Source organism: Onychomys torridus, chromosome 8, assembly GCF_903995425.1.
Source record: "Onychomys torridus chromosome 8, mOncTor1.1, whole genome shotgun sequence".
NCBI classification, from domain to species: Eukaryota; Metazoa; Chordata; class Mammalia; order Rodentia; family Cricetidae; genus Onychomys; species Onychomys torridus.
Genome location: NC_050450.1, coordinates 89,671,930 through 89,686,616, shown reverse-complemented (window position 1 = coordinate 89,686,616; position 14,687 = coordinate 89,671,930). Strand labels below are relative to the sequence as shown.

At 46.3% G+C, this 14,687-nt stretch overlaps 1 protein-coding gene across 1 annotated transcript in view; it reads right to left on the bottom strand.

Moving 5' to 3' along the window:
• The window catches only part of Dhx8 (DEAH-box helicase 8), a 38,899-nt gene extending 36,661 nt beyond the window's left edge, over positions 1-2,238 (bottom strand). The window contains exon 1 of the mRNA XM_036195717.1: positions 2,053-2,238. Within this exon, the coding sequence (XP_036051610.1) occupies positions 2,053-2,200 (148 nt within the window). The 5' untranslated portion in view covers positions 2,201-2,238. The remainder of the gene's footprint in view (positions 1-2,052) is intronic.
• Positions 2,239-14,687: the final 12,449 nt, after the last annotated feature.

Sequence of the window (14,687 nt, the reverse complement as noted above, 5' to 3'; positions counted from 1 at the left end):
GAGAAAATGAATCATATTTAGCACATTATATACTCAAAGAGCTAATCTCAAAGCTGGCAGAAGTACATTCACACTGACAGATTCATGGTGGAGCTCAAAGTGGGCAGATTTTTTATTCCAGGTTAGGGATGCTAAATCTGCACAAAATAGGCACACCTGACTGGGAGAAAGTGTGATCTGACATATACTGGCTGTGGGACAGCTTAGGTGCCATCTGCTAACCTAGGAAAAGAGGTAACATTCCATTTCCGGTAAGAAAAGAGTTCACTTGAAGTCCTAAATCTGACTTCTGTGGCCCCTTGGGGTTGTTTTGTTGATGTGGTTTGTTTATTATTTATTTTGGTGGTGCTAGAGATGGACCCCATAGCCCATGTATGCACTCTACTAATTCCCAGCTCCCCCTGACCTCTCTTGTAACATTCCCCTTCTCTGGAATCCTCCACCTGATGACTTCACATGTTCATTTAAAAAGCTGTCTTCGTCAGGGAGTGGTGGGCATGCCTTCATCCCAGCACTCTGGAAGCAGAGGCAGGCAGATCTTTGTGAGTTCAAGGCCAACCTGGTCTACAGAGTAAGTTTCAGGACAGCCAGGGCTACACAGAGAAACCCTGTCCCCAAAACAAAAACAAATGAACAAACAAACAAAAAACATGTTCATGGTTTCTTGGCCAACACCTTTAATTCTAGCACTGGGGAGGCAGAGCCCAGCAGATGTCTCATTTTTTGTTCTAGACCTGAGAGGGATAAATAGACAGACAGACAGGAGGGGGCTGGCAATGGCTCAGCACTTAAGAGCATTGGCTGAAGCCAAGCGGTGGTGTCCCCAGCATTCGGGAGGCAGAGGCAGGTGGATCTCTGTGAGTTCAAGGCCAGCCTGGTCTACAGAGTGAGTTCCAAGACAGCCAGGACTACATAGAGACACCCTGTTGCAGGGGAGTGGGCGGTAAAGCACTGGCTGCTCTTCCAAAGGACCTCAGTTTGATTCCCAGAACCCACGTGGCAGCTCACAACAATTTGTAACTACAGTTTCAAGGCATCCAAAGCCCTGCACCATGCATGCAGCTGACACACAGACCCACAGACACACATGCAGACAAAACACTCATGCACTTAAAAGAAACTACTTGGGGCTGGAGAGCTGGCTCACAGGTTAGTAGCACTGGCTGCTCTTCCAGAGGACTCAGGTTCTATTCCCAATACCCACAAGTTGGCCCACAGCTGTCTGTAATTCTAATCCCCGGGAATCTGAAACCCTCTTCTGGTCTCTGCAGGCCTCAGGCACCCACATGATGCACAGACACACATGTAGACAAAACACCCATACACATAAACGGAAAATAAAGGAAAAAAATTTTTAAAAATGAAAAACAGGTGACTTTCACTCATCTTACTACCACCAATCTCTAAATTTTCCTCCATCCATCTACAACCACTTTCTCCTGGGACAACAAATGAAGCAACTCTGTCCCTGTCAAATGGAATTGCTCCCTACATGCCCCTGACTTACAAGCACGCCCTCTCATTTTCAAGAGGACTCCATCTACGTATGTGTGAGCTGGGTCCCTAGGCTTTCTTAATTTCTGCTTGGGTTCCCTAGTCATAGTTCGTCCCTAGACAATGCAGAATATGTGACTAGTCAAAAACACAGCTCAAAGCTCAAAGCTGACCATCGCCTCGGGATAGCGAAGATCAAACAAGACAATGTCGATGAAAAGCTAGCCATTAATAGTATCTCGTGAGCTTCTAGAAAATATCGGCCCTAATCACCACCATCATCATCTTTTCGGGGGCTGCTGCTGCTGTTGTTAACGCCGTTAAACCACCCAGAACTGAAAAACAAAAATCAAGCAGAGCTGGTACCCCCAGCCTGCATGGGCAGCTCTGAGAAACGATTTCTAACAGCTCGGTCTGGAGGGCTCTCAAGCAGGGGCGCCTGTCGCAGGTTCCCGCAGCCCAAGTCACGATGACAAACACACACTAGGCCCAGTAACCACTTTTCTCCTGCCTCCCCCATCCCAAACTGAAAGGCCGTGGGGGCCTCCTTCAGCTCACCCAGGTCCTTGTCGTTGATGCCCAAGTGATTGTCCAGCTCCGTGCAAACTTTCGACACCAAGGACAGATACTCGAGTTTAGCGAGCTCTTCCGCGGGGCCGGGCTCCGAGCCCATTAGGACCCCGGCAGTAGCCACGGCCACAGCCATGGCTACAACTTCCCTTCGGCCTCCTTCCGGTCGGCCAGAACGCGAACTACAGCTTCCACTTCCGGGTTGGCGCACGTCTCTTTTGTTTACTGTGACTTGAAGAACGTCGATCGCCGCAGTATGAACCAGAGAGATCAGACAGGAAGTCCTCATAGAAGGGCCAGACACTCCGAGTTACGCTGTACGTCGCATGGCGCCATCTATCGGGCGAAAGGACTCTCATCGCCCTTAGGGTCCTTAACGTTCACGCTCCGCGCGCTTCCGCACTGCGTCAGCAGAGGGCGACCGTAGCCTGTGCAAGGGGCCCCCTCGAAGACGTACGACGGAACAGTCGGCGCCTGCGCATTAGAATCTTGAAGGAGGGAGCGGCAAATCGAGATGCTCTGGGAAAAGTAAAATTGATGTTTATATTCAGTCCCTGATCGGCTCAGTTTGTGACCTCTTGTCAAGAAATCTCAAGTGACTCTTACGCCAGACGATGAATTCTGGTTTCTCTTCTGTAAATTGGGGTAACACGGTCTAAATGGCTTAGGTACAGACTTTAGCTCTGCAAAGAGGCTGACCCACAGTAGGCACACTGCAAATGGTAGTTGCTATTATACCCCAAAGCTGAGACCGTGTGCCAGAAAAGCTGGACTCAGCACTCCTGTTGACAATACCCTCAGTCCTCTCGGAACCTGTTCCCCTAAATGTCAGCTGTTCTGTGAACATCAATTCAGGTGTCCCAACTCTTTTCCCTTGGGCAGAGCCTTACAGGGGGAGTGAAGGGTTTCACATATCATAATACTCTGTGTGAGAAATAAGAAACCCCCTCCCTCAACGTGGACAGTCCTTCCATCAATCAAAAAAAAAGAAATTGGGTCCCCCCTGCTACTTTTTGCTGTGATTCCATTGCACTATTGTGTCTTTGAGCTCTCTCCAGCACCTCAATGATGAGTAAAGAATTGCAGGCAAGCTGGGCATGGTGGTGCTCTCCTTGATCCCCAGCTCTTGAGAAGCAGAAGCTGGCCAACCTCTGTGAATTGGAGGGCTGCAAGAGCTACTTAGTGAGGCAGGCAGAGGAACACCAAAGCAGCGGAGCCTCCAACAGCTCTGTGCTTCCAAACTCCCAAGGACTTAGTACTATGCCATCTGAGCCCCTAGTACCCTTCCTTTTCCTTCCTCCTTTCCCCTGTGAATAGAACAGGAAAGCCTGCCCTCAGTGGCATGCTCACCTGCCAGCATGGAGTTGAGATTTTGGGAGCTTATCCAACTTGACCCTCCTTCTCTGCACCTCTTTGTTACTAAAACTTTATATTTCTATCTAGCTGCACTTTTAACATTTAACAGGAAGCAGGGGAGATAGGGAGCTGTGTTTTGTTTAGTTGGTTGGTTTGGGTTTGTTTTTCGAGACAGGGTTTCTCTGTGTAGCTTTGGCTGTCCCGGAACTCGCTCTGTAGACCAGGCTATCCTCTGCCTCCCATGGGATTAAAGGTGTGTGCCACCACAGTCAGACAGGGAGCTATTTTAAAAGCTCTGTCAGAAAAGACTCTAAGCTGGCCTGTAATCCCAGCACTCAGGAAGCAGAGGCAGGCGGATCTCTGTGAGTTTGAAGCTAGCCTGGTCTACAGAGTGAGTTCCAAAACAGCCAGAACTAAGAGAAAAGACTCTCTATACCAGTGTAACCCATATCTGACAAATCCCAGGGGCAGCATGAGTTGAAGGGCAAGCCTCAGCTACATGGTGAGTTTGAAGCCAGTCTGAGCTGCAGGGCAAGAAAAACCCTGTTGCTGGGCGGTGGTGGCTCACATGCTTGTAATCCCAGCACTCAGGAGGCAGAGCCAGGTGGACCTCTATGAGTTCGAGGCCAGCCTGGGATACAAAACGAAATCCCAGACAGTCACCAAAACTACACAGAGAAACCCTGTCTCAAAAAAGAAGAAGAAGAAGAAGAAGAAGAAGAAGAAGAAGACCCTGTCAACAAACAAAAGGGTTATAGAATCATAATGTGTCATCGTAATAAATACTGTAGGAGCTTTTAGAATTGCTTGGGAATTGTTGCATGTATGTCTCAACAGTAAATATGAACAGAAAGATGTCTTTCATTGTATTTTGAGGACTGGGGTTGTAGCTCAGTTGGTAGCATGCAGGAAGCCCTGGGTTCAATCCCCAGCAATATATAAAAGTAGGCAAGGTGGAGCTGGAGAGAAACCCCATATAAAGCCTGCCTCCAGCTCACTTCTTTGCGGCTTGTCTTGCAAGCAAGGGCAGCCACTCTCCTGTGTTTTTCCCAATAAATCTCTTGTGTGAGGCTTGGGGTGTGGTGTGACTTTGTGGTATTCCTTGGCTCCAGATGCCAAGATACCTTTCCCCCTCAGAGCTGTAACATTTACAGTATATAGAACAGCCTAAACGTGTGTTCATGGAATCCAGCCCCCAACTCCCTAAAAGACACATGAGAACAAATGCAGATCAAAAGTGAGCAAAGGAGCCAGGCAGTGGTGGCGCATGCCTTTAATCCCAGCACTTGGGAGGCAGAGGCAGGTGGATCTCTGTGAGTTCGAGGCCAACCTGGTCTGCAGAGCTAGTCCAGGACAGGCTCCAAAGCTACAGAGAAACCCTGTCTGGAAAAAAAAAGAAAGAAAGAAAGAAAGTGAGCAAGGGCCTGGAAAGATGGCTCAGGAAACAGCGGTGGACAGAGAGAAGAAACAACAAAGGACCTGTCCTCTGACCTCCACGCACTTACCCCACCCCCACCCTGCAACACACCCGCACTAACAAGTAAATAGATAACTTTTCTTAACTAGTGAATGTCCGGCTGGTGTGATCATTCTATAGGTAACAGTGTTCACAGCACAAGCCTGAGCCACTGAGTTCCATTCCTAGAACCCACGATTGAAGACGAGAACCCTCGAAAGCTTTCCTATTGAAACCATGTGTGCTCTTTGGCATACATGCAACTGCACTTACATGCATCATATTATTATTATTATTATTATTATTATTATTATTATTATTATTATTTGTATGTGGAGCTAAGGATCGAACCCAGGGCTTTGCACTTAAGCAAGTGCTCTACCACTGAGCTAAATCCCCACCCCCTATTATTTATTTATTTAAAGATTTATTTATTAGCTATAGTGTTCTGCCTGCATGTATGCCTGAACGCCAGAAGGGGGCACCAGATCTCATTACAGATGGTTGTGAGCCACCATGTGGTTGCTGGGAATTGAACTCAGAACCCCTGGAGTCAGTCAGTGCTCTTAACCTCTAAGCCATCTCTCCAGCCTCTATCAATCTTTTTTCCTTTTTTTTTTCTTTCTTTTTTTGGTTTTTCAAGACAGAATTTCTCTGTCTAGCTTTGTGCCTCGCTTTGGAGACCAGGCTGGCCTCGAACTCACAGAGATCCGCCTGGCTCTGCCTCCCGAGTGCTGGGATTAAAGGCGTGCGCCACCACCGTCCTGCTCTCAATCTTTTTTAAAGTGAACATAGAGGACATAGTAGCACACAACTGAAATCCTAGCACATGGAAGATGTTACTTGGCCTGTCCTCCCTCCCTCCCTCCCTCCCTCCCTCCCTCTCTCCCTTCCTTCCTTCTTTTCTTTCTCCTTTTCTCCCTCTCTCCCTCCCTTAATGATAAATCCTAGCAAGCTTGAGGCCCTGAATTTGAGATTCCCTAGCACCACAAAAAAACTAAAACCAACAGCCTATATGCAGTCACTACTTATTCATAACTTGAGTTGAATAAGAAATTATCACCAGCCAGTGGTGGTGGTGCAAGCCTTTAATTCCAGCACTGGGGAGACAGAGGCAGGTGGATCTCTGTGTGTTCGAGGCCAGCCTGGGCTATGGCGTGAATTCCAGGACAGTCAGAGCTGTTACACAGAGAAATCCAGTCTTGAAAAAAAAAAAGCAACAACAACAAAAAAAAAAAAAAAAAAAGAAAGAAAGAAAAGAAGGAAGGAAGGAAGGAAGGAAGGAAGGAAGGAAGGAAGGAAAAAGACATTATCACCAGGCTGGATGACAGATGAGTGGGCAAAGGTACCTGTGGCCAAGCCTGACAACCTGAGTTTGACCCCTGAGCCCCACGTGGTCGGAAGAGAGAAGTGACTCCTGCAGGCTGTTCCTCTGACCCTCACACTCCAGGGCATGTGCACACCTGCATCCATGCACACACAATAATAAATATAGTAAACAATTGTTCCTGGGGCTGATAGGGGGAGCAATCTAGGCTCCAGAGAAGGCAGAACCAGAGAGGAAGGGAGAAGAGAAAGAGGGCCACGCCCATGGCCAGAAGCCAGGCAGCCCCAGCCAGCCGCCAGCAGCAGAGAAAGTAAGACTGAAGGAAGGTTAACAGGCCCGAGGCAAAGGTAAATAAACAGGTTAATTGACGGTAAAAGAGCTAGCCAGAGCCTAGCCTAAACTAGGCTGAGCATTCAAAATAAGCCTCTGTGTCATGATTTGGGAGCTGGTTGATGGCCCTAAAGAAAAAGGCCTGGTACATATCTGAAACTCTTTTTGGGTCTCCATGGACACCTGTGCACATATGGGTGTGCATGAATTCATGAAGACACACACACACACACACACACACACACACACACACACACACACCAAAAAATGAAACCAAAACATGATTTCCTGCCATTATCCTCAAAGTGACAGCAGTACTGCTTCGCTTTCCCTCACCCCTGTCCTCCCTCCTTCCCTGGAACTGAACCCAGAGCCTTGTGCTCCAAGCTGCGTCCCCAGCCTCAGCCTTCGTGCCCATTCCTAGGCTGATATATGTGTTCATCCCTAACCCCAACTCTCACGTTGTTGCTGGTTTGTCCCAGATGCTGACATCTGGGTAAGAATTTGGGGCTCGGAAGGAGATGAGAAGCAGAGAAAAAGGTACTGAACCTCATAGTGACCCCAGGGACTGAGAGCAAGGAGATTGTAGGTCTTCTGGGATTGGTAAGAGAAACCACAGGCTTTTCTGACACCAAAACAGTGTTGCTGTGACCAAGATAGCCCTTACTTGTGGCCTTTTGTGCAGGTGTGAAAAGGAGCTGCTGAGGGAAACACCCCTGTTCTAGAAGGCAAAATCACAATCATTTGCTTCCAAGTGTGTGACTACCACCCAACAGCCATTGTCTTTAAGGCAGGGTTGCTTCATAAAACATGGCCTGACCCCACTGGAGAGCCTTTGAACTATCCTGCAACCAAGAATGACCTCAGTCCTTTCATCTAGGCACTCATGGGGAGAGACAGACGCCAGAGAAGGGAGCCATTTGTCGCTCTACAACGACCCTCAAATTCTTCTCTAAATTGGAACCTATTTATCAAATTTTGTATTGGACATCTACTTTGTGTCTAGGCACTGTGGTGTGTTCCAGATAGAATCGTGAGGGACGTAAAGGATAGTGAAAAACATCAAAAGAATTATAATACTAGAAATGTCATACTTGACCAAGGGCGCTTTCTGCTGAGCTGTGTTTATAACACAAGTCTGTCTGCTGCCTAAACACGGAGGCAGGTGATTGGAAGTCAGAAAAACACAAGCAGGTCTGTTCCCTGTCTTCCGAGGGCAGCTGGGGCAGGAGAGGGAGGAGCATACCCTAGCCAGACCACTTATCCCATCTCGATCCATTATTCGTCTCTGTTATCTTCCAGTGGCCAGGCGCAGCCTCGATTTTGCACAAAACATTCCTGACCTAAAATTCTCTCTGTTCTTAGGCCATCAACTTGCCATCAATAACAGATGCTCTGGGCTCTAAATCCATCCAGCTTTAGAGTATTAGGCAAAAAAAACATTCCTCCTCAGCAGGCCTTTTCTTTTGTTAATCAGCCCCCACCCGCATCTCCTGGTGGTTGTGTTTAAAATGCCAGGCCAAAAGAAAAAAAAAAAAAAAAGCAAAAATAAAGTGAAAAAACAGACACTGTGATATGGACTAGTCAAGAAACTGTGTGACTTTGTGTATTTTCTCTCATATGTGCACGCCTTTAATCCCAACACTCAAGAGGCTAAGGCAGGTGGAGCTCTGTGATTTCAAAGCCATCCAGGTCTACAAAGTGAGCTCCTGAGACCAACCAGGGATACATAGTTAAACCCTATCTTTTTTGGTGGGTGTGTGTGTGTGTGTGTGTGTGTGTGTGTGTGTGTGTGTGTTTTGTTTTTGTTTTTGTTTTTGTTTTGTTTTGTTTTTCAAGGGAGGGTTTCTCTGTGACCCTGGCTGTCCTGGAATTCTCTTTGTAGACCAGGCTGGCCTTGAACTCAGAGAACCGAATATCTCGCCTCCCCACCCCTTTCTCTAGTGCTGGGATGGGCATGAGGCCCCATGCCCAGCTGAGACCCAATCTTAAAAATAAAAGCAAACTATGTATTTCATCTGTATCTGTAAGACATTAAAGTAAAAAAAGGGACAGTGAAAGAGAAGAAAGAGAGATTTGAAGGAGAGGGACAAGATGGGGTAATGGAATACATAAACAGGATGGAGTGAACAAGAAGTATAATGATTCTTATGCAGATCATATATGAAAATGTTACAGTGAAAACCTTTCCTTAGCATGCTAACCAAAAATATAAAAGAGGGTCCATGAGACAGCTCAGCAGGTAAAGGCGCGCGCGCGCGCGCACACACACACACACACACACACACAAATAAATGTCAAAAAAGTAACAAAAGGATATGAGGGAAAACAGAGGCAGAAAGCACATGCATTAGCTGGCATGCTCTCTAGTACCTGTAAGTCCGGGCACCTGGGAGGTACAGGCAGGAGGATCAGGAGTTCAAGGTCGTCCTCAGCCACAGAGCTAGGTTTTTGTTTGTCTTCATTTCTGATGTTGTTTTGTTTTGTTTTTGAGACAGGTCTCATGTCACCCAGGGTGGTCTCTGACTTCCTGTATAGTTGAAAATCATCTTAAATTTCTGATCTTCCTGCCTCTATTTCTAGAGTGCTGGGATCCCAACCGGGAGCCATCCATAAACTGGGTAATTTATACAGCTCAGGGAATCAAACCCTTGGCTTCCTACAAGCCAGGCCAACAAGCTAGCAACTGAGTTACAGTCCCAGATCAGCACAGCGTGAGGCCATCCTGGACTCGGTGAAACCCTGTCTCAGAAAAAGGAACAGCAACAAAGAAAGTGTGGCTCTTGTGCTGTCTACCTCTCCACCTTCTGTGCGACTGCTAAGTCATTATTGCATATTTGTTTACGAAATTTTATATTTTGATCTCATTATAGGTTTATTCCATTATGTATTTATTTATTCCATTATTTATTTGTTTGTTTGTTTATTTATTGTAGTGTTAAGATTGATTGATTGATCCAGGGCATCTAGCTGCCAGGCAAGCATTCTAACACTGATTTTATCTAACACTAGATTTTCACTTTCTTTTTTTTTTTTTTTTAATTTATAGCACATTAGTGTGGGAGGGATGGTTGTGTTTTGTTCTGTATGTTTGTGAGATGTGTGATGTTTTGATGTATGTTGTTTTCTGCGTGAGTATATTATGGGTGTGTGTGTGTGTGTTGTGTGTGTGTGTGTGTGTGTTGTGTGTGTTGTGTGTATGTGTGTGTGTTTGTGTGTGATGTGGGTGTTATGTATGTGTGTGTATGTGTGAGTATGGGTATGGTTGGTTTGTGTCGTGTGGTTGTATTTGTGTGTGTGTGGTATTATGGTGTATGTGTGGTGTGATATGTGTGTGAGGTGTGATATGGTATGTGTGTGGTGTGCATGTATTATGTTGTGTTGGTATGTGTTGTTGGTTGTTTTGTGTTGTGTGGGTTTGGATGGTAGTGTGGGGGTATAGTGTGTGTTGATGTGTAGGGTGGTTGTATGTGTGTGGTGTGGTATGGTATATATGTGGTGTGTGTGGTGTGCTGTGTAGTGTTGTGTGTGTGTATGTGGTTATGTGGTATGGTATGTTGTGGTTGGTATGTAATGTGGTATGTGGTTTGTGTATGGTATGGATAGGTGGGTGTTGGTTAATGGTATGTGTGTGTGGTGGGGGGGGTATGCTATGTGTGTGGTATGGTGTGTGGGGGGTTGGGTATGTGTGTGATTAAATCAACATTACAGGTAATAGACAAAGTAACTACTTACATTAGTTTTTTTGCCCTATCCCTAATGAAATTTAGCCTCCCCATCTAGAGACTGGCTATTTTTGCAGCCTCTGACTTTTGCTTTAGGTCATTTTTCCTCAGGAGAAAGACAACCCAAGCCACACCAACAAGTGAGTTCATGAGAAGAGGGAGAAGAGCCTGGAACTGTGCTGACTGACCTGTTTGTGAGCCAAGTATAAAGCAGCTGGGGGTGGGGCTGGAGCCAAGGGTCATTTGCTTGTTTATTTAGGTGCTAGGGATTGGGCTCAGGACCTTGGACTTTCTTAAGTATGACAATTGCCGCTGAGCTCCGTTTAGTCAAAGGTCTGTGATAAGCCACAGGCCCCTGTCCTTAACCCAGAAGAGGCTCCTCCTTTGTCATGCCTTCCTGGTGATGGAGAGTAATGGCCCTGCATGCACTGTATCCCAAATCCCAGAGCATCTCAGCAAAGCTTGCCACATGCTCCATGGACCCCAGATAGGACAGCCTTAGTACTGGCAAGAGCTGCTGCCCTTGGCCAGAATAGCTGTCTCTCCATTTGGGGACCGCAGTAATTATGCCACCCCAGTGAAAATTAGCAGTCTGGTGAGGTAACTAAGAATGAATTCATCTCTTCCCAGAGTTCCCTCCACCCAGATGAGCCACCAAGTAAAACAGCATATGGGCAATTAGGAGGGGACTGGTCCCCCACCCCTCCCCCCCCCCCGACCAACAGGGATCCCAGGTCCCTAACAAGCATCCAATTGCCACACATTAGTGTGAGTCTGAGCTAGTCATAAACACCAACTTGCGGTTTGGCCTTACAAAGTCATTTGCCCCAGGATATGACCATCTTGCCCTGTTTTGTTTCTTTTTTTTTAACTGCAAATTGGCTAAAGGAGGAAAGGGAGAAAGAAGGGGAAATAACCCTCTATTATGTGGGTACATCTGGAGCAAAGATGATTTCTTTTGTTTTCGCCTTGTATTGGCTCTTTTAGTGTCAGCTGAATTTATATGAGACAGGGAGACCATGGCTCAGCTGATAAAGCCACATCGAGCACCCAGACCTGAATCCAATCCCCAGCACTCACTTTAAAAATTAAGAAGTAGGGGCTGGAGAGGTGGCTCCAAGGTTAAGAGCGCTAGCTGCTGGTCTTCCAGAGGTCCTGAGTTCAATTCCCAGCAACCACATGGTGGCTCACAACCATGTAATGAGATCTGGCGCCCTCTTCTGTGTACATAATAAATAAATACATCTTTAAAACAAAAACATTAAGAAATATAATTCAAAAGCCAGGCAGGAGCAAACAGGGGCTTGTAGCTGGGATCTCAGTCCTGAGGAAGCAGAGACAAGAGGACCCTGGAGTTCAATGGCCTGCAGAAAACCGACAATGACCTCTGGCCTCTGCATACATACACAACACACATTTTCTTTTTCAGCTGCAGATGGCCAGGAAACACTGCCTCCTTCAACACCTTCGTCAAAGATGAAGGAGCAGGGATGGTGCTTGTCCCAGCTAGGACTTCTCTATGTATTTACTTACTTACATGCTCATTTGTTTTACAGTTCTGGAAATCAAACCCAGAACCTCACACATTCCTCCACTGAGCCGCAATCCCTGATGACCCCTTTAGTTAACAGTGTCCAGCCTCCTTAGCCTCCTGCACTCTCACCATGGCCTTACACCTTTTCCTAGTCCCACTCCTGAATATGTCCTACACTTCTCAAACAATTCAGACCCTGGACTGCTGAAAGTCCCTACCCATTATGCCCTTCTCTTTAAAGGCTTGTCTGAGTCATCTCTTAGAAGTCCATCCCAAAGCCTTGAATCCCATCAACACACAAATGTTTTCCAAATTGAAAATACCCTGGCTTGCCCACAGCCACGTGGCTAGTCACAAATATTCTGTCACGTGGTAGAAGACATACATTCAGAAGCCAGAAAATGAGGAGAGCTATAATCCCTCCTTTTTTTATTGTGCTGACAGCGTCGTAAGGACACAGGCTTGTTAGGGAAAAGCAGTGATTTGAGAATACTTAAACTGCAATTTAGAAAGCCATTTCGCTATTTTGAGTCTTTGGCACACCACACGCTATCATTACATCTATGTGCCTGTATCCCGCCATGTAAATAATACAAGCATTTTTTTATATTGACATGGACTAGATGCCTGCCTGATTCTTCACAGGCCAGGCAAAACGTTGAAAAGATCAAATTGGCTGGGCGGTGGTGGCGCACACACCTTTGATCCCAGCACTTGGGAGGCAGAGACAGGTGGATCTTTGTGATTTCAAGGCCAGCCTGGGCTACAGAGTGAATTCCAGGACAGGCTCCTAAAGCTACACAGAGAAACTCTGTCTCGGATGGGGGGGGGGGGGATATCAAACTAAACTTGCTCAGGCCCAGTTGAGAACATGGTGAGATCCTGTGCGTCCAGTTAAAAGAAATCAGAGGGTACCACAGCCAATATCTGAGCGACATGAGTCACATTTATAGTAGAATGCATGCAGATAGCCTTGTTTGTGTGCTCATGATAATTTTAATATAAGCTCTGTAGGGCCTATGTTGCCCAAGCTGGCCTGGAACTCATTTGAGGGGTCAAATGGTCCTCCTGCCTCAGCCCCCCTGCCCCAAGAAGCTTTGACTATACATATACAACAGTGTGCCTCCTTGTCTATGACCACACCCCACACAGAGGGTTTTAAGCATCAGAAAAAGAAAGCAAATCACTGTTATCAAGCACCTGTTTGGGCACAGGTCTGGATACTTTGTTGTTACTATAATCCTGGATCTGCAAGAAGATACAAGGAGGTGGGAAGATGAGCCTCAGGGACTTCCGGCCAGACCTCAAATGATGGAATCTCTACCTTGGCTTGCTTTTCAGAAGTAAATTTATGCAGAGTGATTTAAACCCTAACTGTATGCTCTAACTCCTAACAGCCATCTTGCCCCAGTTAAGAGGCTCAAGGCTAGTCATCCATAGATACCTGGAAATGTCATCTGGGTGTGTGACTAAGAAATTGTCCCCTTGGGCTAGTGAGGTGTTTTAGTGGGTAAGTACACCTGCCTCCAAGCCTGAGGTCCTGATTAGATCCCCAGGACACACTTGATGGAAGGTGAGAAGTGATTCCTGCAAGTTGACCTCAGACTTTTGTACTCCTGCAGTATCTTGAGTGTTCACACACACACAAACACACACACACACACACACACACACACACACGATAGATAGATAGATAGACAGATAGACAAATGTAATCAAAATTTAAAACAGGCACTCAGGAGGCAGAGGCAGGCAGATCTCTGTGAGTTTGAGACTAGCCTGGTCTACAGAGCAAGTTCCAGAACAGCCAGGGTTACACAAAGAAATCCTATCTCAAAAAAGTAAAATAAAACAAAAATTTAAAACTAAAACAACAACAAAAAAACAACAAAGAAATTATCCCCTCAACCACTTAAATTTATTATCACTCTTGTTCACAAGATCTTTTTTTTTTTTCCTTCAGAACACAGGGAAACATGTTCTTCAGGCAATGTCCAGCTATTTTTGTTAACATAAAATAAAGCCCAGTTGGGGCCAGGGAGATTGACTTAATAGGTAAAGTCCTTGCTGCCAAGATAGCCATCCATCTGAGTTCACTCCCCAAGACCCACTGGCTCCCCAAAGTTGTCCTCCAACTTCTACGTGGGCACTGTGGCCAAAAGAGGGGGTCGGATCCCCTAGAATTTGAGTTACAGGTGGTTAAGAGCTTCTGTGTGGGTGCTGGGAACTGAACTCATGGCCTCTGGAAGAGCAGTCAATGCTAACTGCTGAGCCATTTCCCTAGACCCACAATACTATTGTTTACAGTTTATTTAACTTAATTTTATGTGCAATTGTGTGAAGGTGTCAGATGTCCTGGAACTAGAGTTCCAGACAGTTATGAGCTGCTGTGTGAGTGCTGAGAAGTGAACCCGGGTTCTTAGGAAGAGCAGTCAGTGCTGTGAACCGCTGAGCCATCTCTCCAGACCCCCATAATAACATTTTTAACGTATTGGCTTACTATAGCTTTAAGGGGTTTTTCCCATGCATTTTATACGTGTGTGATGTGTATGCATGATGTGTGTGCGTGCATGTGAGTATCTATGTTCACATGTGTGAGCGCAGGTGTACATATGTGGAAGCGAAAGATAACCTGGAGTGTTGGTCCTTAACTTTCTCTTGGAGACAGCACTTCCTGTTTGCTGCTGTGTGCTCCAGTCTCAATGAAGGTTCAGGAGCTTCTCCTGCTGCTGCCTCCATCCCCCTGGAGGAGTACTGTGGTCACAGGCAACATTACTGGCTTTATGCAGGTTCTGGGGATTCGAACTCAGGTCCTCACCCTTGTATAGTAAGCAATTTTCCCATTTAGCGGTCTCCCTTGCCCCTTATTTGTCTTTTTGAGACAGGATCTCACTA